This window comes from Dermacentor variabilis, chromosome 8, assembly GCF_050947875.1.
Source record: "Dermacentor variabilis isolate Ectoservices chromosome 8, ASM5094787v1, whole genome shotgun sequence".
NCBI lineage: Eukaryota > Metazoa > Arthropoda > Arachnida > Ixodida > Ixodidae > Dermacentor > Dermacentor variabilis.
Window position 1 is genome coordinate 16866695 of NC_134575.1, and position 25262 is coordinate 16891956.

General features: G+C 46.4%; 1 protein-coding gene across 1 annotated transcript in view; it reads left to right on the forward strand.

Moving 5' to 3' along the window:
- Positions 1-2715: 2715 nt before the first annotated feature.
- Positions 2716-25262, forward strand: part of LOC142589712 (uncharacterized) — a 28756-nt gene continuing 6209 nt past the window's right edge. Inside the window, exons 1-2 of the mRNA XM_075701261.1 lie at positions 2716-3517; positions 15116-16085. Of these exons, the coding sequence (XP_075557376.1) occupies positions 15244-16085 (842 nt within the window). The 5' untranslated portion in view covers positions 2716-3517; positions 15116-15243. The remainder of the gene's footprint in view (positions 3518-15115; positions 16086-25262) is intronic.

The window sequence follows — 25262 nt, forward strand, 5'->3', positions numbered from 1 at the left end:
AATCTGTTTTAGCAAGGGGCCTGCATCAGCCCACCTTTCCTTCTATCCTCCCTTCCATCCCCCAGAAAAGAAAATTGTGGCTACGCTACTGTGCTGCCCGTAAAGACCTATCTCTTCGTGCGCAGTGCTGCACTTGGCCCCGTTACGGAAGTGAGCAAGCCTATACAGCAAATACCGTATGCATGCGCTTACCAAGAAATAAAAGTGTTATTGTGTACAGAGAATAGCGTTGTTCTTTTCGTTTTTATAGAAACCTTATGATAAAAAGTCACGCGAATGATTGGCATTTCACTTTTCCAAACAGATCAAAGATGACCACATTTATAGCTATTGAGAATTGTTGGCGAACACTTCCGGGTTGTGTTGTATCAGTCAGACGGGTGTATCAGTTGCCCCTCGGTATCATTCCCTAAAAAAGCGTGCGACTATTTTGGACTTGGGAGTATCTCGCATCTTGGAGTGCAGCGGTGGCGTAGAGGTAGAGCATCCGCCACGCGTGCAAGAGGACCGTGGTTCGAATCTCAGTGCCGCGCAATCTTCCACCGGATTAAGAAAAACGCGTATTGATAAAATTGCATCAACAGGCCTGGAGTGCGGCCTGATCCCCGTGACCAGAACCGGCAACGCACTCCCTCACCAGAGCACGATTGGCCACCCTGGTGCAGTACTTGGCCACAACCTCCTATATGAATACAACAATCAAACCCCGGCCCTCAGTCCCCAGCAGCTGCGAAGCAACTGACCACGGCAGCGGTCAGACCTGCGACGCAGGAGAGGGTGCTAAGATTCCCTGGCTCCGGACAGGCCGCCATTGGAATGTGAAGCTGGCAACGTTTAACGCTAGAACGTTATCTAGTGAGGCGAGTCTAGCAGTGTTATTGGAGGAATTAGAAGGTAGTGAAAGAGATATAATAGGGCTCAGTGAAGCTAGGAGGACAAAAGAAGCATATACAGTGCTAAAAAGCGGGCACGTCCTGCGCTACCGGGGCTTAACGGAGAGATGAGAACTATGAGTCCGATTCCTGATTAATAAGGATATACAGCTGGTAACACACAGGAATTCTATAGCATTAACGAGAGGGTGGCAGGTCTTGTTGCTACAGGTCTATACGCCCCTACATCCAGTCATGATGACCAGGAAGTCGAATGCTTCTATGAAGACGTGGAATCGGCGATGGGTAAAGTCAAAACAATATACACTATACTGATGGGCGACTTCAATGCCAAGGTAGGAAAGAAGCAGGTTGGTGACAAGTCTGTGGGGAAATATGGCATAGGCTCTAGGAATAGCAGGGGAGAGTTATTAGTAGAGCTTGAAGAACAGTATAATATGCGGATAACAAATACCTTCTTCCGTAAGCGGGATAGCCTAAACTGGACGCGGAGGAGCCCGAATGGCGAGACTAAAAATTAAATAGACCTTATACTCCGCGCCAATTACCCTGGCATCGTACAAGATGTGGACGTGCTCGGTAAAGTAGGCTGCAGTGACCATAGGCTGGTAAGAACTCGAATTAGCCAAGACATGAGGAAGGAACGGAAGAAACTGGTACATAAGAAGCCGATCGATGAGTTAGCGGTAAGAGGGAAAATAGAGGAATTTCGGATCAAGCTACAGAACAGGTATGCGGCTTGAACTCAGGAAGAGGAACTTAGTGTTGAAGATATGAATGACAATCTTATGGGCATCGTTAAGAGGTGTGCAATAGAAGTCGGTGGTAACTCCGTTAGACAGGATGCCAGTATACAGCTATCGCCGGAGACGAAAGATCTGATAAAGAAACGCCAATGTATAAAAGCCTCTAACCCTACAGCTAGAATAGAACTGGCAGAACTTTCCAAGTTAATGAACAAGCGTAAGACAGCTGACATAAGCATATACGCTATAGTGTAGCGTACGCCAAGTAGCGCACGTTTTTTACAGTTCTAGTTGGCCTGCGAGGTGTTCGGATCTCAGAGGCCATATGCCGTCGATGCGGCTATTTCGCGACTGTAGCGATAGGTGGCGCTAACATCTCGAATGTTTCTTTCGTTAGGCTTTGACGCGTTCGAAACGAGAAGCGATCTCCAAAACACCACAAGGTTATCATAATACTTTGTCGTCGAAGCGGCCTAAGGCTAAGCGAAATCCGTTTACACAATGATTTGCTACGAACGAAGTGCATTTTACAAAAGCATCGCCAAATTCAATTCGAAGCGGGCAGCCGGGACCGCCGCCATGTTTCACGCAAACTCCGCAAACCACGGGAAGAAGCAAACGCTAAATCTGAGAAATAGCGTGCGTACGCCACGATGGAAGTTCCACCATGGCGTACGCTATACCCTATGGGTCCTTTAGCGTCTTGCGCATGCGCAGTGACGACCCGCTATCTTATAGCGTACGCATTGGTATATCGTACGTTAATCTAAAACTAGACAGCTTTAGTATTAGTGTGGTATAGTAAACAGTGATTTTCTTCCCCGCGGACCTGCAGTCAATCAAATGGAGAAAGAGCGACAGAAACAACGCTAACGACACGACAACGACGGTGCGTCGAGCAGACGACAGCCACGCAGCCCGTGAGCTCGCCTCAGCCAATGGGCGCTGCCGAAACAGGCGAAGCTTCAGGAGAAGGCGACGGCAGCGCCGCCGCAATTTCAGCGCTTCTTGCAACACCCTCAGCGCTTGCCAAACCGTCCGCTGGACCCGCTCCCCCATTCCAGTACCCTCCAGTTTCGTGTCGCGGGAGCATGCGGGATATCCCGCGCTTGTTTGGAAGGGAGCGTCCTATACGGCAGATGGCTCTGTATCGCGTTTCAGCGGCGCGGTGGGCGAGCAATGTGCACGACGCGAATTTCGCCGGCAGAATTCCGTTCGCTGTAGACGCCGGATTCCCCAGTGTGAACGTGCCATTATTCTTGAACGTCACCTCAAAACGACCCGCATCAAAATAGGATCGGGGGATCCGATTTTGGGAGAGGCTGCTCGTCATTGATGTGGTGGGAATTCGTTCTGGGGGTCACCTAAAATGGCGTGAGGTCCTTCAACACAGTTCGTTCCCATGCTATTCGTCCAGCGCAGTACCACGACCCTGTGCTTTTGCGTTGAGCGGCCATGACAGTTCGGCACTAACCGCGTCTCCAAGGTTTCCCGGCTGTTGTTGTGGCGACAACTTTTCTGAGAAACAGTCCCGGGGAGGGCTGTGTTTCGGCGAATGCTCCACCGCTGGTGCGCCCCCTGGCGTTCAGCTGGCTGGCTGCATGCGCGGTGAGTCATCGCCCGTGACGAATACGTCAGCACATGACAAGACCTAGGAGGCGACCCTCGATACATAGACCCTCGATACATAGGAGGTCTTCAGATAGGCTCCTCTCCTTCCATGGGGACAATCGGAACCTGGTGCGTAGGCAGGCCGCGTGACTCTGTAATGACGTCACCCTGACTGCCACTGGTCGGTCACGCGCCCTGCGACTGCGTGTGTGGTGGACCACTGGAGATACCTGATCGCTACGCGTGGACCTGACATTCTACCAGAAGGTGAGTGTTGACATTTATTCTCCATTGTCTTGCCAATGTCGCGTAAGAGATCACAAACGTTTAAACGTTTATGTTGCATTTTATTGCGCTAGAAATTAAAGGAAATTGGATACCATGCTTTCAAAGCGACATATATCTTCGTTCACCAAACTGTGCATCCAAGCAAGGTTTTGCGGCTCTGCAAGGACAATATATCATTAGCTTTCCTTTTTTTTTCTTGGCATTATTGATTGACATATTAATTCTATCTAATCGGCTAGACTAGAGGCCGCAATGTGTAACTGATATTTGGCATACATTAACCTGCGAAGGACTTTCAGAGTGACTGCAACCAAATAGCTGAATTTTATTAGCCCGACGTTTTGGAGCCCATTCGGCTCCTTCTTCAGGGGTCGTTCTTCGGGGGGGTGGCTGTGTGCAGCTTTTAAAGGGGGCCTTTGTAAAGAAAAGAAGGGGAGAGTACGGAAGGTGGGGTGACAACACACGGGAAGGGGGAGGGGACAAAAGGGTCAGACGGCTGTCGTGGTGCTGGGCGGCTAGGATGACCGGTGCTGGGGAGCTTTACCCGCGAGAGTTCCGCTGACTGGAGGTGGTGGAGGGGAGGGGGGGGAAGGAGGTTGAGGGGCAGCGCGGACGTTTTGGTGCGTCCTTTTCTTCTTTTCGTCATGTCGCCAAGGCCATGGATATACACCGAGGGTAGGTTGCCTTTCACGCGGTTGATGTCCCCCCCTCCCCCCCGCCCCCGTATTCTGAATGTGCCATGACTTCAGTAGTAGTCTTTTTCGCGAGTTCGTCTTTGTTCGAAGGATTTGAGTTTCCCGGGAAGCAATCTTGTGGTCGGCGTCTTCAGAGTGTTCGGCGACGGCGCTGCGTATACGGTCGAATGTTCTGTCGTCGTTCTCGTGTTGTCTGATCATTTCTTTTAGATTTTTGGTTTCCGCGATGTACGACGCCTGACAGTCGGCGCAGCTGATATTGTGGACGACACCTTGAGCTTTTGCTTTTGATGGACGATCTTTTGGCTTAGGGAGGAGGATTTTTGAAATTGTTAGTCGGTTTCTGCGCCACTTTGAGGCCTTCTTTTTTTAACATTCGGCTGAGCGCTTCGCTGGTACCTCTGACGTACGGGATGGATACTCGTTTCTCGGGTTGGGAAGAAGTCAACGGCTGAAGGTCCCCTAGTTTGTTTCTTCTTTTTTGTTGTCGGGTTGTTTTTCGAATGAAGTCATCGGTGTACACATTCCTTTTAAGTTCGTTGATAACCGTGCTCTTTTCTTTCTTTTGATCCGATTCCGATTAGGAATGAGTTTCGGCTCTTTTGAATAAGGAATTTACAACAGACGCCTTGTGGCTTGCCGGATGGTCGGATCGGAATTGAAGGTAGCGGCCCGTGTGGGTTGGTTTTCGGTAGACCGAAAATTTTAGAATGCCGTCTGTTCGTGTAACTTGTACATCTGAGAATGGGAGCGATCCGTTCTGTTCGCGCTGATATGTGAACTGTATATCCGGGTCTATGGAGTTTCAAGTGTCTTTGCAGGCTTTCGACTTGCCCCGTCTTCACGATGCAGAAGCAATCATCTACGTACCTGAGGAAAACTTTTGGTTTCTTCCCCGAAACCAAAAGTCGTCGGCCGCGCGAGCCCTGTCGTGATTGCGATCTGCGATGCGGAGACTGTAGGCGTCTAGACGCACCGAGGGGCGATAGTGTCGTGTGCGCTGTAGCACGCTTGCTCAGCACCCGCATTCCCGAAGTGAACCGCCACTGTAAGTTTTTTTTTTTTTGGGGGGGGGGGCTGTATACTTAACCCGTGAATATATAAGCTGATGGCAGGTTTCCCTTTCCCTTACAAAAATGTTCATCACCATTATTTAGAACTTGTACCAACTTTCTATTTACTTTACTGACAGTCTATCTACATTTAGATTCTAGTAATATTTGTTCATACACTGTCAAAATACTTCCTCCTTACTTTTGCAAAAAGAATGTTTTAAGTACACCGTTAAAAGACTTCCTTCTTACTTTTGTATAAAGAATGTTTTAAATACACCGTTAAAGGACTTCCTTCTTACTTTTGTACAAAGAATATTTTAAATACACCATTAAGAATACATTCTCTTACTTTTGTATAAAGGTTGTTTTAATACAGCGTTGAAAGACTTCCTTCTCACTTTTGTATAAAGAACCTTTTAAATACACCGTTAAAAGATTTCCCTCTTACTTTGTATATAGAATATTTTGAGTGCCCCGTTTACGTATCTTCTAGCTTTTGTCTAAATAACTTTAGTACTCCGTCAAAAGGCTCGTTACTTTTGTGTAAAGAACGCTTTACTATACATCATCGAAATAACTTTTTCTGAAGAACATGTACCCTCAATACGTCCATAGCTCGTACTGTTTGGCGAAAAATATTTAAAATGGGAAGTAACTTGAGAGTTTTCGATTAATTTTTCTAACACATATTAATGCCGATATATGACATACTCAGGAATCAGGCTCTTTGTTGTAAATCACAGTTCCAATACAAGTCGGTAGCGAATTGTTGACGGAGTGCTACTAAAATGTTTAAAGAAATATGTTCGTAAACTGCTAGAACTAATCTTTTTGAAGCTTCTACTGGACTACGTGAGCGTGCGGTGACGTCAGCACACTTCGAGAAAATCTCTCGAGCTAAACCACCCGGCTGCTCTGATAGTGGAGTACTGTGGCGGCCGCGCACCAGTTGCACAGCTTTATTAACCAGCCTTAGGGCTGGTTAATTAAAGGCCGATTTACGCTTGAGCAGTGACACCGCCCGATCGCCGCACGCGTGCGCAAAACTGCACATTTCGCACACTGGTTCACAGGTTTTGGTATACATTGGGCTCGCACATTCAGTGTAAACCGCAATATGTGTACCAGTCTGCGAAATGTGCAAATTTTCACCCGACTACATGCGTGCGGGCAGGCGGGTGGTGTGGCGCGGCGCTCGAGCGTAAATCGGCCCTTACCACGCAGTGCTATTGCAAGGCCACCATTTCGCTTTGCAACGAGATAATCAGTTCAGTGCACTCCGCGGTATATATAGTACGCCCTAAGCTGGAACGTGTCAGCACAGTAGCGTCACGATATTTGTTAAGAAGAAGAAAAAGAGCCGAACTCAGGGTAACGCGACGCTGGAACATTGCCGCTCAAAAATCCAAAAGGCTGCAAAATACTGCTGAGTGCTCCTGAGTGAGAACGAGTGTTGACCTGAGTAAGCGCACAGGTTGACTAGAAAGAGAAGCTGAATTCTTTGCAAGGGACACCTTTTAGTGAAAAAAGAATGAAATTATCCTTACTGTATAAAAAATTTAGCTTTCTGCATCTTTCTCTCTGTAGCTTTCTTTACTGTATGGAAAATTCGCATGCTTTCGTACCTACCTCCTACCGACGGCTTCTGCACATTAGAGGAAACTAATAGGACGCCGCATCAAAGTGAAGGCAAAGTAACTACATCAACTGATCTGCTTTACGGCGATGGTAGCTTGCTGTGTGAGAAAACAGATCGAAAAGGGGTAATTATACACTCTAAATATTCAGTGATTTCGCTTCGTAACACGGCGACAAAATTCTGAGCTCCGGCAAGGTGTTGCGGTGCCCTTATGACACCCGTAATTATGGCATTCCGGATGCCAAGAGCCAGGATATCAAAGGCCGTGCTTTTGCCGTGCTTCGGGAGTCTGAAAACCGGTAACGGCATAGCCGCCACGCTTTGGACATCTATTTAACTATAAAAATACTACTACAATAGACTTCAAATTTATTTTGCGCTGGCTGCCACGAAGCAAATTTTTCTCGTTGAAAGTGACAAGTACTAAAGGATGTTCTTGCGCAAAATAGAATAACCACATAATTTGCCTTATATGATTTTATTTTTCTATTTTCATTATATATGGAGAAACAAGTCGGTTTTCCGAACAAAAATTGTTTCGAAAGATAAAATTATACAGCCCCTAAATGCACAACAAGATTAAATCGGCTGTCTTGTCAGGTTCTTTTTCAACCTCGCCCATCCCTTTCTGGGAACTTCACTCTCACCTCTGAGCGCAGTTCCCAGAGGGGGAGGCGCACACAAAGGTCCGCCACAGCTGTCACCGAGAGGCGATGAATGTCTAGGTTTCAGTCAACCCTCGCAAGGTAAGGGGGTGGGGGGGAATACATGGTTCGGCGTAAAAAGGGGCTTTAGTTCTGCTGCGGTCAAGGTGAAGCGGGTTGATGGAAGGAAAGTCACATGCCTCTCTCGCGCATGCGCACAAATTTGACAGTGGTCCAAGTCGAGGCAAAGAGGGAGGCCATCGCAATCGCCGACAGTACCTTTGCGACGCCGGCGTGGTACGGTCGGAGCGATGTAGGTGTTTGTTCGCGTATTGTAGCAGCAATCTTGCTGTTTTTGCTGCTGTTTATGCTTATGCTGTGTTGTGGGTTATTCATCGATGCAAGCCAACCGGCCAACGTGCTTGCAAAGCCCACGGCATTTTCTTCGTTCCGTGATGTGAACGTTTCCGCAACTTCTCATCCAGGTGCGATGCAGTGTCGTGTGAGGAGATAGTGATTTAATATCGGCCCTGTCTGTGTTTTAAACTGCACATTGCACAAGTAGCGAACAGCTGTACCTCAAGACAGCACTGCGCCGAAATTTTGTCTGTCTCCAAATTATAATAAAAGGTATGTTCTTTTCCATCACTCTTCATAAACATTATTTTGATGTTATTTTGATTTCAGCTTCCTAAGGTGCACGTAGGCAGGTTATTACAGCGCGAACTGTAAGATGTGAAATGTTTTAAGAACGATTTTCTTACCTACTTGAACTATGCCGCGTCATGCGCTTCGCTTGAATTTGCTATAATCACGAAGCGTGCAAACACTACGTTATTGCATCGGTCGCGATGACTTAATGTGTGGTAAATATTGTCTCATCATGAACTCATGCTTTGCTCTATCCTACTCTTACTGTACAGGATGAGAGGTAATGAAATATTGAGCGTATAGTTCCACGGTTCACAATGACATAGGTTGCACTGGTTAGACAAGTGTGACTGTGAAAGAAAATCATTCGCACTTGTCTAACCACTGCAACCTATCTCACTGTGAACCGGTATTTTTTGACACTGATATTTTGTTTTCGAGTAAAAATATGTGAACACGTGAAATTACAGAAGAGTTCCATATAATAAGGCGTGCTTAAAAATGCATCAGTCAACCATTGGTTGCTACCACTGACAAAGAATTTGTATTCTTGAATACTGCTTCATATATAAACATGGATGACACGTTTTGAACATGCTCGGTGCAGCTAGCTGGCGCTTTTACGTTCTGTGTCTTTCCAAAAACAAACAGTTGTGAATAAGCGCTCGCGTGTACACCTTCTCTGCGTCCGTGTGTATTCTGCGCGCTACAAATTTCGCAGAGAGTAAACCATATAATTGACTTTTTGAGTGAGTAATTTATTTATGCAGGTAATTGGTTAAGAAAACATTTTGGGAAACTCAAGTTATTCAGGCCACAACTTTAGGGCTATACTAAAGTTTCAGGCTGTTTCCTTCTTTGCGGGAACGATTTTGCACACTTTCCCAATAGCAGGACTCTGCCAATAGTAATAACACGTAGTGAATACAACGCAGCAAAGGAAATGCATTGCGAAATGTGCTCCCTCCTTGCCATTTCCTCTGCAAGTAAACAGGGATGACGGCTATAATTTTAGCATTAATGTAAACTTGCATGTGAACCTTGTTAAAAAAGCTGTTCTATATACCATTATATCTGATGTGCTAACGTGAACATGATGTTAACACTGACCATCTTGTTTCTGTGCAGGGTTCACTCAGCAAAAATTCTCAGAGACATCAGCTCTGAATGTAAAAAATACATTATCATCGATGCTTGCTAGAGATTATGCGACAGCTGCCATGCCGTAATCAACGAAATCATTAATATGTTTATTAATTTCTCTATTACTTTTTTCATAATATTGTGTAAATATATTTGTGCGAATAAACGTCTTTTAGTGCAAACGGCCTTTGCACCTCCTAGGTTGCATACGGCCTTTTACCAACATGTTCACACATACTGACAAATGTTACTATATGGGGCTAGTAGAACGTCAGTAGCAAGTACATAAACACATGCAAGTAAACTATTGCCACAATGTTACCACAGAACCTAAACGCTTGTGTTGGTTGACTGTTACTAGATTGTTTACAGACCACCTATGAACATGCTTCAATTGAGGCCAACTGTTTACAGGATGTTACTAGGATGTATACAAATGTTAATAGATGATCGGTAGGAAGTGGGCTGAACGTTTACAAACATTCTTCAATTGGAAGAATGTTAATACGTGGTTGGTAGGAAGTTGGCAGAAGACATATGAACATTGTTCTTTTGAAAGAATGTTCCTGGGATGTATAAAGACAAATGTTCATAGAAAATTTGCGGGAAGTTTAAAGACATCCTATGAACACGTTTCTATTGGGGGTTGGCCAATTGTTTCTAGGGTGCTATTAGAGCGTTGTTAGGATGTATAAAGACAGTTGGTAGGACTTCAATTGACTGTTGGTAGGTTCTAGTAACAATAGTCTAAAGACAGTCTAAAATATGTTGCTAGAAATTTTTATAAAGCAACGGTTCAAGCCATGTCTGGTGTTTTGTATATACCATAACTCCAACAACAGTCGTTTTTGTTACTAGGTCTCGGTTGTCAGAATTTCTGTTCCTTTGAAGGCAATTTCATGGTTCGCATTTTCGTGAGTTTTCGGCTAGGGGGTTTCGCTGTCTGGAGAATCTTCTGACATTGTTCTTGTGTTGCTTCATCCTTGCGGTCCGGTTTTTCGTTTCGCCATTGTATGCTGCCTGACAGCCGCAACATTTGATTTTTTTATAGAGAGAGAGGGGGCTCGCTCTCTAATGTTGAATTCCAATGGTAGATCGTGAGCGCTCGGCCGGATCACGAACGGAGCGCGTCGCTCCGACTGAGATTGCTCTCATCTGCTCGCACCATATCTGCGAAGGGAATGCGTGCGCTCCCGCGGGGGCACTTAGTACAGGAAAATCAAGTGAGAGGGCGCTAGAATAGAGAGAGGAACAAGCGCTCGGAAGCGCAACCCACCACCCCATTTCACTGTCCGGGTCAGAAGAATCATCACTCGACAAAATCGCACGGCGCGAAGCGGCGTCCACGTTTCCCGTGGACGCCGTCCATAGCTGCCCGCGACCGGAAACAGGCGATCGTGACAGGAAGCATAGGCGGGTTAAGAAAATACGTCACGAGGACTTCCGGTCAAATCTGCCGATTTCGGCGGAGCAAATATTTTTGCTCCACGGAGCAATCCGGGATCAGCGGCTGGTCCCAATCTGCCATTGGAACACACAGCTCACGCTCCCATTCTGCCATTGGAATAGGATTGCTCCATACAGAGAAGAAAAACTTGATCTGGATCTGCCATTGGAATTCAACATTAGTGAATTGTCCTTGGGTTTCGGTAGGAGATGATTTATTTTGTTAATCGTTTTGTGCGTGACATTTATGCCTTCTTTCTTTGAAATGTGGCTGATAATGCTTGTACCTTGGACGTAGGGGAGAATCATACATATCGGGGGGGGGGGGGGGGTTGAGTCGAGGGCTGTTTCGAAGTTCGTTTCTTTTTGCTGCCGCATTGATTTTCGCATGAAATGGTTGGCGTAAACGTTCTTTCGGAGTTCGATAATAGTCTTTCTGTTCTTTTATCAAACTCTAAAGTGCCGTGTGTTTCGGTTCTTCTTATTAAAGTATTTACTATTGACGTTTTGTAGCTTGCATGCTGATTTGCATTATACTGTAGGTAGTGGCCTGTATGCGTTGGCTTCTGGTAGATTGAGAAATTTAGAGCGCCTCCTGTTCGGTTAACTCGTAAGTCAAAGAATGGAAGGGATCCGTCTCTTTCGCGTTCACAAATTAACTCTCCTCTTGAAATAGTGTGGGTCTCTGCACGTATCGGACATGCGCAATGTGTCATTGGTGCATGCTATCGTCCACCCGATAGCCGTTTGGAATTTGTTCATTTTTTCAATGATGCTTTACAACAGGTCTTATCCCAGTTTCCAAAATGCATACTAATATTAGGGGGTGATTTTAATTACCCAGGTATCGAGTGGTCAACTTCTTCGTTAAAGGAAAATTGCAACAGATCTGAGTGTCTTCATTTTCTACAAACCTTGTATTTTCATCACTTAACTCAAGTCGTGCGCGAACCAACTCGGGGTGAACACATACTAGATATTATTTTAACAAATCATCCAGACCTTGCTACGACACATGTGCTAGAACCATTAAGTGATCACAGGGTGGTGCAATGTTCCTTTTCATTGAAACCTGCCAAGAAATATACAGCGAAAAAATACATTCTCAACTACGCACGCGCCGACAATGGCAGAATAATTGATATGTTAGCCTCATTTACAGCAGACTTTGCAAACAATTTTCAAAACAGAACGGTACATGATAACTGGAGCTTGTTCCGCGATAAACTCAAAGAAGTTGAAACTACATGCATACCAAGAATGACCATCAGCTCAAGGCAGAACGATCCGTGGTTTAACCGCGAAGTGAAGAAGTGTATAAACAAGAAAAAAAGAGCGTTCAGAAAAGCTGCGCGAACAAATGCTCGAGAAGACTGGCAAAATTACAAAACCATAGCACGCCTTACAGAAACAACAATTATCGAAGCTAAACACAAGTTTTTTAATTGCACCCTTCCCAATATGATAAAAACTGATCCGAAAAAGTTTTGGCAAGTAGTTAACCCAAAAGCAGATCACACTGCTCCCTTACTACTTTCCGAAAACGGGGCAGTGCTCAACACAAAAGATAGCACTGAGCTATTCAACAAATGCTTCTCTGCAGTTTTTACTAACGAACTGCCACTTGATAACACTCACATACTTGAACAACCATCTATTCGATTCCCTTTTTCATCCATCATAATAACGGAACATGGTGTTTCTCGTGCCATTGACAGGCTTCCTCATAAAACGAGCCCAGGTCCTGACGGTATAAGCGCTAAACTTCTAAAATTAACCTCGCACTACTCTTCAGTTTTGTTATCTCTAATATTTCAGCAATCACTCGATACAGGGTGCTTACCGGAAGATTGGAAAACAGCATTAGTGATACCGGTATTTAAATCAGGTAATACAGCAGACCCTAATAATTACAGACCTATATCACTGACATCTATCTGCTGCAAATTACTGGAACACATCCTATACTCTCACATTATAGCCTATCTTAACGATAATAACCTGCTCCTCAATAACCAACATGGCTTTCGCCAAAATCGCTCATGTCAGACGCAACTTTATGAACTCGTAACAGATATTCACATTTCTTTGCACAGATTGATTAGTACAGACGCCATTTTTATTGACTTTTCTAAAGCTTTCGACCGAGTACCTCATAATCGACTAAAACTGAAAGTTAGAAACCTACAGCTTAACTACAACACGACGCGATGGATTGAGGAGTTCCTAACGAACCGATTTCAAGTAATCAGTCTCGACAACTGCTTTTCTAACCGCACTCACGTCACTTCGGGAGTTCCTCAAGGATCCGTCCTTGGGCCACTGCTATTTTTAATATACATAAATGACATCGCAACTAATATTACCTCACATATACGTCTCTTCGCAGATGACTGCGTCTTATATAATGAAATAAGCTGCCCTGCCGACATCTCTGTGTTGCAGTCTGATTTAACAAAACTAACTGGCTGGTGTGACACATGGCAGATGGAAATTAACATAGCCAAAACTAAACACGTAAAATTTGCTTCGATACCCCAACCTACCTCTGACCAATATGCAATACGCGGTATTACTGTTGACTCAGTATCTTCAATCAAGTACTTGGGTGTCCTGTTTACCTCCAATTTAAGCTGGAATGCTCACATTGAACACATCACCACAAAAGCATGCAAAAAACTTGGTTACCTGAAACGTCACTTACACCTTGCTAACACAGATACCAGACTTCGAGCATACAGTACTCTTATCAGGCCTTCTTTAGAATATGCGTCAATAATTTGGCACCCCCATCAGTCTAATCTCACGAACCTACTCGAATCAGTTCAAAATAAAGCTGCGCGGTTCATCTTAACTTCATACTCGCGATATCAAAGTGTGTCCGCCTTAAAGAAATTACTTAATCTCCCTTCACTTGGCATGCGCAGGAAATTATCACGGTTGACCTTCTTCCATAGCCTTTACCACAGCAACACTGCATTCGCTCGAGCCCATATTCTTCCCGCTCCCCACATCTCTACCCGCACAGACCATGTTCATAAAGTAAAACCTATATTTGCCAGGACTAACGCTTATCAAAATTCGCCTCTCGTTTTATCTATTGCCGAATGGAACTCGCTACCTGCAAACATTGTCTCGCTTACGGAATCATCATCATTTCATGCAGCACTACTAACCTGTTTAGAGTGTGTCAACCTGTCAGAACCCACATTTTCTTGAATATTTACTTAAACAGCGTTTTAAAGTGCTTGGCATTGTGTAAAATTCACTCCGTTTCATCTGCTATGTATCTGTGTCGGCTGTTTACCTAAACGTTTATTTGATTTGAGTACCCATCGTGTTCCGATGGGTACTGATTGTTTGCATCACATTCTAGGTTCTTATGCGTGTTTCACACTACTAAACATTGCATAAATTTCGTTACCCTTTTCTTTCTTTCTTTCTTTTTTTTTTGTTTGCTTCTGCTATATGTTTTTTATGGTTCCTAATGCCTTCATATATTTACATTGTACAGATTTCACTCATGCTTGAACTTTTTCGTCCCCCCCTATGTAATGCCCTAATGGGCCCTTAGGGTACTCAAATAAATAAATAAATAAAACTGAATGTATACTTCTATGGAGTTTAGATGGCTGAGTAGATTGGTGACTTGCGATGTATTTATAACGCACAAACAATCGTCTTTCGTGATGACTGCTGCAGAATACTGTTGCCTATATATGTGGTTCTTTGACGCGAAAAAAGAAAACCTGTTGCAATTCAGCGCCTGTGTGTACCACGTCATTCTGTGTCCTTGTCTCTTCGTGGGCTACAAACTTCACCAATGTGTAGGATGCAGCGTTGTACGAAAACAGTCGGAAGAATATATGTGATTACCGCAGATTGTTTCAGTCTTCCCATCCGAAGTTTAGGTTAATCTATCTATTTAGTTAGTCTACCTATGGCAAACACAAGGAAGCAGCAACATGCACCGACTCCTTAAAGGGCTGCTCCGGCTGTTTCTCATCAAGTCAAGGTTATGGAATATTTAGACACCCAAGGCGCCCCTGTCATGCGTCTTGTTTGTACAGTTGTTCCGGAAATTTGAAAATGATTTTAAATAAACAAAAAATTTCGCGCTCCGCTTGTGAGCAGTACGCGCCACCCACGAGCGCAAGATTTGGCAGAGATGTTCACAGTAGAGTATCCTATCTGCAGACTGGTTGAGGACGTGTTTAAGTCTATCGTAGTTGAAACTATGCACCTTTCTACCATGCTCTTTTAATTTGGCTATTAATTTATTTTGCTCTTTCTTTCCGTCGCAGATGGCACCCATTGAAGAGTTCAAGTACGTCCTCGGTGTGGAAGCACGGTGATCATATTGAGCTTCCACCTACAAGTTCTACGTGAAAAAAAAAGAATAAAATAGGCGCGCCCTACGACGAAGCACAAAATGAGACCCAACAAACTGTGTGTCCCGTGCACCAAGACTACCGACGAGAGATGCCAATTGCTTCAGCACCGAGAAGCCATTAACGAAGGGCTCCTTGGCGCGGGACTAGAACTGTGCGAGGACGTCCGACAGGTCGGTGGCATCCGCCTGGCAGTGACTCAGATTTCCGCCTGCCAGTTCCCATTCTGGGCTCAAACGGACGACCAGATGAGAAGCTCGGCGTTCAAGCTCGCCAACGATCTGCTCACTTGTCATTCGCGTTGTTTCACTGCCTTGGAAGTATACTCCGGCGCTTGCTGCACCTGTCGGGTGCGAGACGCGCTCAGCAAGGGTGGCGCATTGAAGAGCTTGACGGTCTACTCACCAAGTCAACGCTTTCGCCTCTTAAGGAAGGACGCTGACGTCTTCTCGCTCATCGACTCTCTGTCATCCCTTGACGAGCTCGTCTTCAAAACCGAGACCGGCTCGCTGAACTCGACGGTTCAAATTTTCGGTGGCCGGCTTCCGGCACGAGCGCCCAGAAATCTCACGACTCTTGATGTCAGTCGTCTGGAATGGAATCCAGAATGTGTGGCGCAGTTTGTCTGGGCTCTCATAGCAAACCGCACCGTCGCTGATCTAGCTGTCGGAGGTCGCGTGTACAGAGCCAGCTTCCAAATGGTGCCCGGGGAGCTATTCGCCCATTACCTGATCAAGAGCGCCGCTATCCTGAAGAAGCTGACACTGAGCGACGGCCCCACTTGCGATGACCTCGTTCTGTGGAAGACACTGATCCCAGCGCTCTGCAAAACGACATCATTGGAAGAACTGAATCTGGACTTGACCATCGGATATGAGATCTCGTAAGTTACCATTCGACTCTATTTACTTTAGGTTTAAAGGGCAACTCCGGTAATTTTTCGAGGTCACCGTATCCGAACGAAATTTACTGAGTGCGTTCTTCTGCATGCTTCCGTAAAATATTGAAGCAATCGGGCTCGAGAGTAGCCCAGATTTGTTTACGAATGAATTTCGTTCATTCTCTCGTGCCACCTGCCTTGCCTGCTCCTCAGCTACTGGCCATATCGCGTCAAAAGGTGGTGTACGCGGAGCATGCTCGAAATGGATTGCAGACGACAGGATTGAGGAGTGAGCTAGTGTATAGTGGGCTAGTGTTTGGTGTGAGAAGTTGCTATCGCAAAAAGTTACCTAATGTGTTGACGCGTAAGAGATGGGAGCTAGGTGGTGTTGCGTTGCTGGCGGCACGAACTTCAGCCGTCGCCATCCGCACATATTGTTTGAGCTCATGCCGTTCGCGTTCAGCTGAGGTTAAGCCTCACAGACGCCCGAGTTTGTGCACTGCTGGCCGACCTGAGCAACTGACCTGAAGCTAATTAGCCCATTGGAACAAAAAAAAAACTGTTTGAGTCGTTCAGTTTTGACGATACAGATTTGAAATAAACCATTCCACATTTCGCAATGTGCACACGCAGAAAGCTAGAAGCGACGACAAGGCGTGCGTTGCTGTTCTCGAAGGCAGCCAGTCGCGCTCACCGGCGCATACCTAAATTAAACCTGACTACGTACATAGGAGTATTTTTGAGCATTAATTGTTATGCTGACTCGTTATTTAGCTTCTGAGGTGCATTGTTTGCCACGTAACCCAAATCAAGTGGATCCCAGCAAGTGGAGGCCCCTTCGGTACAGCATGCAGCGTAAACAACCGCCTCGTTCAGCTGCCAACAATTTCAATACCAACATCGGCGTTTCCTTGAGAAAACTACGCGCTCTCTAAATGAATGACCATACACTCAGCATGCTAATCTGTGCCTGCTTTACGCAACACATTCCTTGTGTGCATTAAGGCAATACGAGGTCGATGCCGTTGTCAATAGAGGACAACAAGAAAAACATCGCAAGCGTATATCTGTTGCACTATTCCTTGATGTGAAAAGCGCCTATGATACTGTAACGCATGAAGCCAATCTTGATGCCCTGGAAAATAATGAAATTGGTGGACGCATGTTTCGGTGGATTCGGAGCTATCTATTCAAAAGAACCTTCTTTGTGCACATGGCCGAACCGCTGACCATTACACTTGCCGTGGCGTTCCGCAGGGCGGGGCTCTTAGCCCCACTTTGTTCAACCTTGCAATCCTTGGACTTGCCGCCGTTACACCACATACAGTAAACCTCTCCATATATGCTGACGACATATGCATATGGGCCTCGGCAGTTACACGTCTACAGGTGCGTGCACGGCTCCAAAAAGCAGTGACCTTAACATCATCGCACCTGCGCGCTCAAGGCCTCAGCATATCGACCGAGAAGTGCGCCTTAGTCGCTTTTACCCACAAGCCCATGACCTGGTACCCCATTTGTATTGACCACCAACCAATTTCCTAAGCAAAATCTCACCGATTCCTAGGCGTTATTATCGACAGAGACCTTTGATGGAGCCCCCACATCTCATACTTGAAGAAGAGGCTTACTTCTATCGCCCATATGCCAAGGTTTCTTGCCGGTAAAAGGTGGGGCACATCCGTGGCTTCAACTATACAGGACGATCTTCCTAGGATACTTGCGATATAGCACACCATTGCTGTCCAATGCTAACAAAACTAACAACCATGTCCTACAGAGCATTCAAGGCCAAGCCCTTCGAAAATGTCTGGGGCTACCTCGAAATGTTTCAACCGTGGCAACAATTGCCACCGCGAGAGACCACCCAATAACGACCTATAGAGCTATCTACGCACTCCGGGCGCTTGTTCGCCATATATCCAGAGACCTTGACCACCATCTCGGTCGCTTGCCTGAGAAAAGACCCAAGGCAGCGGTCTCCAGATCAATTGCGGCTAACCAGCACTCTTTGTCATCGAGGCACTCACCCGTAACAAGAACGTCATCCCCTCTGTGCTTGAAAAAGCCTCCTGTGTACCTTGTTGTTCCAGGAATAGTGAAGAAAGCTAGCCTGACCACCTCGGCCCTCAAGCAAATCATATTGGAACTTTTGCATTGTTCATACGCTAAACGGATCCATGTTTACACGGACGGTTCCGTCTCGGAAAACTCGACGGGCGCCATTGTTATACCATCTCAATCCGTCGTCATCAAGTTTAAGACTTAACACGTAACGACAGCTACAGGTTCCGAACTGGCCGCGCTTCGCGGTGCTGTCGAATACATTGAAAAAGAACAGCCCAACAAATCGGCAATATCTCGTGATTCGAAAGCAGCCCTCCAGAGCTTGCGAGGTTTACGACGTGGCAATTATGAACAGCTGATGTCGCAAATCAACGAAACTTGCCATTGCGTTTCTGAACGAGGACATGATATCATCTTTCAGTGGCTGCCAGGACATTGTGGCGTCTTTGGTAATCACCTCGCCGATGACGCTGCCCGACATGCCCAGTATGGCGCACCCACACTCCTTATACCTTTATCGAGAGTAGACGCTGGAAGAGAGCTTCGCATTCTAGCTCGTACCATCACGTTCGGTTACTGGGATACACCACAGAACTCTAAGTGTAGTTTATACAGCCTAGGCCCATCACTGAAACTTAAATTACCAGCAAACCTTTCACGACGTGACGCAACACTGCTGTGTCGACTGTGGGTAGGAGTAGAATTCACCAACTCCTACAGCTATTGTATTGCTATGGCGGACTAACCAATGTGCGCTAAGTGCAAGTGTGAAGAGACCATCAGTCGTCTTCTGTGCCACTGTTCTCGCTTTCATAATAAACGTCAGACTTTCCAGTGTGCCTTGGATAGACTGAATGACAGGCCATTTACGGAAGCAAAAATCTTGGGAGCCTGGCCGCACAGTTCATTAGCCCAGAAAGCAGATCGAGCGCTTTTTCACAACCTGAAGGCAGCAGATTTGAGTGCCCGACTATAGGCATCCTACATCTAACTTAGTGCATGTGAAAGTGCGTTATAGACTCATGTTTTCTTTCTCTCTCTCTCATTCCCCATTCCCCTCCCCACATGTAGGGTAGCAAACTGGACTCAGTCTGGTTAACCTCCCTGCCTTTCCTTCTTCCCTTCTCTCTCTCTGAGGCAATACGAAGCATGATAAGTAGACTTTATAACAACGCTCCCGTTCTACGGACTCCCGCTCGCTGTATTCAAAGGTATGTGGACGCTCATATCAGCGCGACAACGAGTGATGCAACAGTGCTTGCTTGCACAAAATCTGCGTGTTTTGATATGTTCTGACATTGATTGATGTCACCGGTGAGCAGCCGGCATTATATCTCAAGCGAACGATGAGCGGCCGCTGCAGCTGCCGATGTAAACAAATGCACCGGTTGGTGCTTTGAGCTGTCAGCGGCATTCCTGCGGCATACAAATCCGGAAAGACGTGCTCCACATCTTGTAGTGAGTATGCGAAGGGCTTCCCTGTGAAGAGGTAAAACACCTAATATAGCAAGCAGTACGTGTAAAATCAGTGGTTAGGGCAACCCTTCGTCTTCACGTTGCAGCACAATACGTTGCACACGCGCGCTGGCTCTCGTGGTGGCGGGTCGAATGCGAACGGCGATTCGTGGCGATTGAATCTGTGAGATTCATAGCTGTCGCTGTTTGGCAGATCCGACGAGCTCCTGCCGCTGACATTGTCGTCCGAAGGCCAAGTGCGGTCACGAATCAGCTGAGCGTCTGCTCTTCGCCGGCTTCATTGGCCCCGCGCGCAAGACTGCCACTTGCATCTCCTGACGTCACACGAAGAGGTTCGCCCGGCTGCTTGGTCAGGTTCCGGTTTGGCTTTTGCGCATCATTAAATATTGAAAATTAATTTCAAACTTGCGGAACAGTTCTGCTATCAGACGCGTGACCGGCGGGTGTCGGGAACCTAAATATTCCATTACCTTGACATGGTCAAGAAATCGCCGGAGTTGTCCTTGAACATTTACTGTGCCTGCGTCCCATGGACCAATGTGAATATTCAAGTGGCTTCTATATTAGTAAAACCCTGAGATACAGTTATTATAATGCCCTGTATTACTGCGACACTAGTTCAGTTCTCGAAATTGGGTTTGCCTTGCCCGTCCTTTTTGTTACGGTGACGTCGTCTTCGAACACACCAGAGGACGATCCCTTGAGGCAATGCACATTCGGGAGTCGAGTGGGCTAACCACTTAGCCATGTCGCATCAACAGCTGGTGTAGACCACGTGGTGCAAGGTTGTGCGCTGCGCGCAGACTGCAAACGCAGTGGCGTCTGTGCGTGCATTTCGGAGGCCAGAACCAGCGATGACATAGTATGCGAGGATCAGGTTATGTGGCGTCGCGTAGGAAATGTTAATGAAGAAATGGTGATGAGTATGCATGCAGTTCTTTGTTGTCATGCTCATGAAAACAGCATCAGTCGCACAACAACACACACGCATGGTAGAGGATGCGTTTGATAAAAAAACGCATTGAAAACGGGAATGTCACCGGCAGAGTCGCAGTGACCATCCCAGGCAGGTTACACAAGATTACACTGGACACAATGGTACGTCATTATGTAGACTCGATGGTAGAACGAACCGCCGATGTACCAAATGCTTGGCGGAACTGCTGCTTAAAGGCAGCCGAGTCAGTACAGGCTATCTCGTGGTTGAAGGACCAAGTCTTCGTCACACCCGTCATGTAGAAGGAGACATGGCGGAGCTTGAGGGGGCCGTCCCAACGATTAGCGGAACTTACTCGCTCGTAGTCGTCCAGCTAGTCCTCCACATCGTCTCTACGAAGGCCAACGAAGAGATGGGGGTCACGATGGTGGCTGCTTAGAATATACGGGGTGGCTTGCGGTGTCGGAAAGGTAGCGGTGGGAGTGGAGGGTCGGTTGGCCTTGGACATGCTAACGGACAGTGGGCGCCAGAGGCGGCCTGCAAGAAGCTCCAGGTGGTAGGCTGAGCGGGTGAAGTACTGAGGATCTAAGAGTCACCTCCACCACGTATGTCGTCATTTTGGAACGACGTTTATTATGCCCGAGCACTAGGCATCGAACCAGCAAAGGCACACACCCGATGATGATAATCCCACGGCACTGAAGATGATCGATCAACGTAGGATGATTATATACAGATGAAGAAGGACGTGCGTAATAAACGCCCACAATATATTCACACTCGTACCAACCAAATGATAGCGGCATGCTCGCAGACAGACAGACAGACAGAGAAATTTAATTAGGTCCTGAGGTACTCTACCGCTCAAGGCGGTAGAGCAGCGGGCCGGTCCCAAGTCGGAACTGGTAGGCCGAGCTTCACCGCCGCGTCGTGGGCCCTCTCTGAGTTGACGTGGAAGGTTCGCAAAAAAAGAAAACTGTTGTAACTATTTTCAGCTGTTAAACTCTTTGCAGCTGTAACTTCTTAACTTCTGTAACTTCTGCTGGTGGCAGTTCGGCGATGCTTTCCAGATCCGGTGGTCACATCCTTAGCGCGCTAGGCTTAACAAGAGGTGCTGCATGGGTACTTATCGGGTGCAAAAGCGGCGGCACAACGAGTTGCATGAAATGCTGCAAAACATCAGAATGACCTCGGAAAAGGTCATCGCTGTCGGGGCTGTGCTGGCAACAAGGCAGCGAAGCCACGCCTGAACGTTTGATGCCAGCTAATTTTTGCTCACTTAACTGTGCGATGAAGAATATTTAACGAAGCAAGCATAACTAGGACTTTGCGTTGACTTGTCTTGACGCATTTCAGAAGCAATTCTGATACACTCTGCGGTTAGCACGAAATTTGGTAGCGTGACTGCATTTGGGAAGGCGGACGGAAAGAAACCAGGAGGGGGCGTCATGTGGTAAAATTGAAACCCATATAAGCTGGCCCCACAAGTGGCCCTATTACGGTAGGTCTTCGCAGGGTCACGAATTTGGTTAGCTGGTAATTTATTATTGTGAATGTTTGACCTTACGTCGTCCACGCTAACGTTTAGACGCCCCTAAAGGCAAATAATTTGTCAACGTGGACTGCTGAAATACTATTTCATACACGCAGCACATGTTTCGTGCCAAGAAAACACTTCGAGAAAGTCGCATCCGAAGCGTCTGCTTTCTTCCAGCGAAATTCAAATCGGCCGTCCACGAACAAAGTGTCGTGACGTTGCATACGTCATTACTGCCTTTAACTACCGTCGGTGAGTATAACTAGTGGTACAGTTATTATCGTTTTATTTTCTGTGTTATTTTTTATTTTCTTTTAGCGTAGAACGCTTAAGTAAGGCCGCAAACCGACCGATGCGATGACCCAGTCGAGAGCATCCCCAGACACCACATGGGCGCACAATTTTGTGCTGCTTACAGAAATGCGGCTTGCCGCCCGAAAATCAGCGCGGTGGTCCGCCCGTTGTCACATGATTGCATAACAGTAGAGTATACTAGACTGTGGTATTCTAGTACACTCTAATAGCAGTAGAAACCAGTGAATCCGCCTCGATCTGAATTCGCTCTTGCTACTCGCTCCCCTCCGTAACAGCAAGAAAGAAACGGTCAAGTCACACTCACGCGCAGTGCAAGGCATCCACGATTGTGCGCACGAGCGGCAGTCTCGGAGACCATGGAGTCACGACAGTGTTTGGATTCCTTGCTGTCAGATGGCGCCACATCATTTGCCACTGGTGGAGTGGAGCATTCAGTTTCCTACAAAAAATTACTAGAGGGAACTCTGGTGCTGCAGTCGTTGTACCACCATGGGAATTATTGGAAGTACATGGATTTGTCTGATCTTCGTGCTTTAGGATTCAGACGTTCTTGTGGCTTTGAATATTACGCTAGACCAATCTTATTTCGTAAATTTCAGCGCAATCTATGCTCTTCGAAGTGCAGAAGACGCCGGAAACACGCACAATTGCTACTAATTGCAACGATTAAGCTTGGTCAGGCGGCCAAATCGAAATGCGCCAAGCGTCTCACGGCACTGGCATACCCGCGATAAATTCATAAGGGCATTTCATTCACTTGTCGATACATGCGTCCGTGGCTTAATGGTTTCAATATCAGGCTTCTATGCTAGAGTTCCTGTGTTGGAATCCTGTCGTCAGACAATTTTAATGATGTTTATTTAATTATTTATTGCGCGATACACTGTTGAAAATCACGAGTTTGCAAAGTCACAAAGCCGTTTGAAGCCAAAAAGACGAAGTTTAGGCAAATCCATGTACTTCCCACAATCCGCCGCTTTCATTTTCCTGTGCTGCCCTCTGCCGCACGCCTCTGAAAACATATTGGAAGAGTCCCAGGGGGTCCCAGGGCTTTCACCGGTTGATTTGTGTACCTGCGCCCATTTTGAGTGCGCGCCGGTTGTGCGTTTCATGGAACGCGAATCATTATTAATGGCTTCTTCGGGACAACATGTCATTCCTGAAGCCATGTAGCACTCAATGACTACTGGCTGAGTAGGCCTGAGTGCGCTGTTCTGCAAACAGTGCGGCCGATAAAGGCACGCTGAGTTCCGTTTTGCGGCACGGCTGCCATGGAATTTGTCACTGATCCTCACTTAGACATCACTTTTTGTATTCTTTTTACACGTTATTTAGACGTTTCGCATATTCAAAAAGTCTTCGAGCGCAGCCTTCCGCGTCGCATTTATTAAAGCGGTGCACTTGTTTACATCGACATCTACAGCCGCAGGTCGTTGTTATCGTCAATAATTGTGAAAAAGGTTCATCGCTGATATGAAACAGTGTCAAAATTAAGCAAAACATGCATATCTCAGCCATGTTGTTGCACCCTGAGACGAGTCAATATATGAGCACTTAAACAACGGCAACTGTGATCCAGATAGATATGTTACGGGCTGTTCATTAACTCATTCTCGTTTTTCTTTAACTCCATCATACTTACAGTTTAGCGTGCCAGAGAGCATTATTAGAGAAAACTGTGCTCGCGTAAGTGCTCATTTGTAGGCCATGTTGTTCTCTCACGAAAACGCGCGGATGCCATCGCTCACACGGCGTTGGTATAAATGAGCGAGGTCGAGTAGAGTTTCAACGCGGTACACGGCACGAGCGTTCGCAGCAGCGCGCGTGCGAGCGCTTGTTTATTTTCTTTAATTTTCAGGAGACTTCCCGGCGCGGGACCATTCCAAAACGTTTCGCGACTAATCCACTAGGGCAGGGCGCATGCGCCGTTGTGCCATGAAAGAGGCGGATTCCCATGCTGGGACAACCGCTCCCATTGCAGCTCTCGTAGACACTAGGGCCAGAGTTCTCTCTATAGTAGGAAACTCTGTGGCGTGGAGTGTAGTGGCGATGACCGCCCACTTAAATCGTTGGTGTTGCTGCGCGTCGCAGAATCTTGTTTATTATTATTATTATTATTATTATTATTATTATTATTATTATTATTATTATGGGCGTACTATGGTATTGATGCAGACATCGAAAGTTGGCCGCAACATTGTTTTTTTCATCGATTCTTTACCCATGTAAATAGTTTTCTCCACAGCGAGACGCGACACTATGGCAGGGGCCGTCCATCGCGTCGCTTGAATATCGCGTGCACGTGGTTGCCTATCTATTACGGGCGAGCCAGAAACACAAGCGCAGCAGTTCTCAATACGGAAACTATCAAAAATATGATAGTGATGACGGCGTCGAGTCGAGCGAGAACCGCCTCGTGGTGAAGTGTAACGTTAATGAGTCCTTTTTTTTTTCTTCTAAGAATCAAATAGATGCAGTCAAGTGGCATTTTCTTTCATGTTGTAATGCAATGGCAATTATCTTTTTTATTACCAGTGGTTGAATACAAATGACAGAATTACGAGGAGGAGCTGCTACCTCATTGGGCTTAGTAATATATAGTATGTCCCGGGGGAGTCCCAAGTCGTGCCATACATATTGAACCGTAATTTCTCGATTACCGAACCTCTGTTCTCGATAATATTGACGCATTGTACGTTCTCGAACATTATCAGCTTAGCTTGACTAAACATTTGCATATCTGTAGCGTCCCTCCGACCTCTGTTCTGTACACTCATGCAGGCCTACGTGCCACCCACCTTCGCACTTACCGTGCACTCTTCTGAAAAGCGAACGCGAGAGGCAGAAA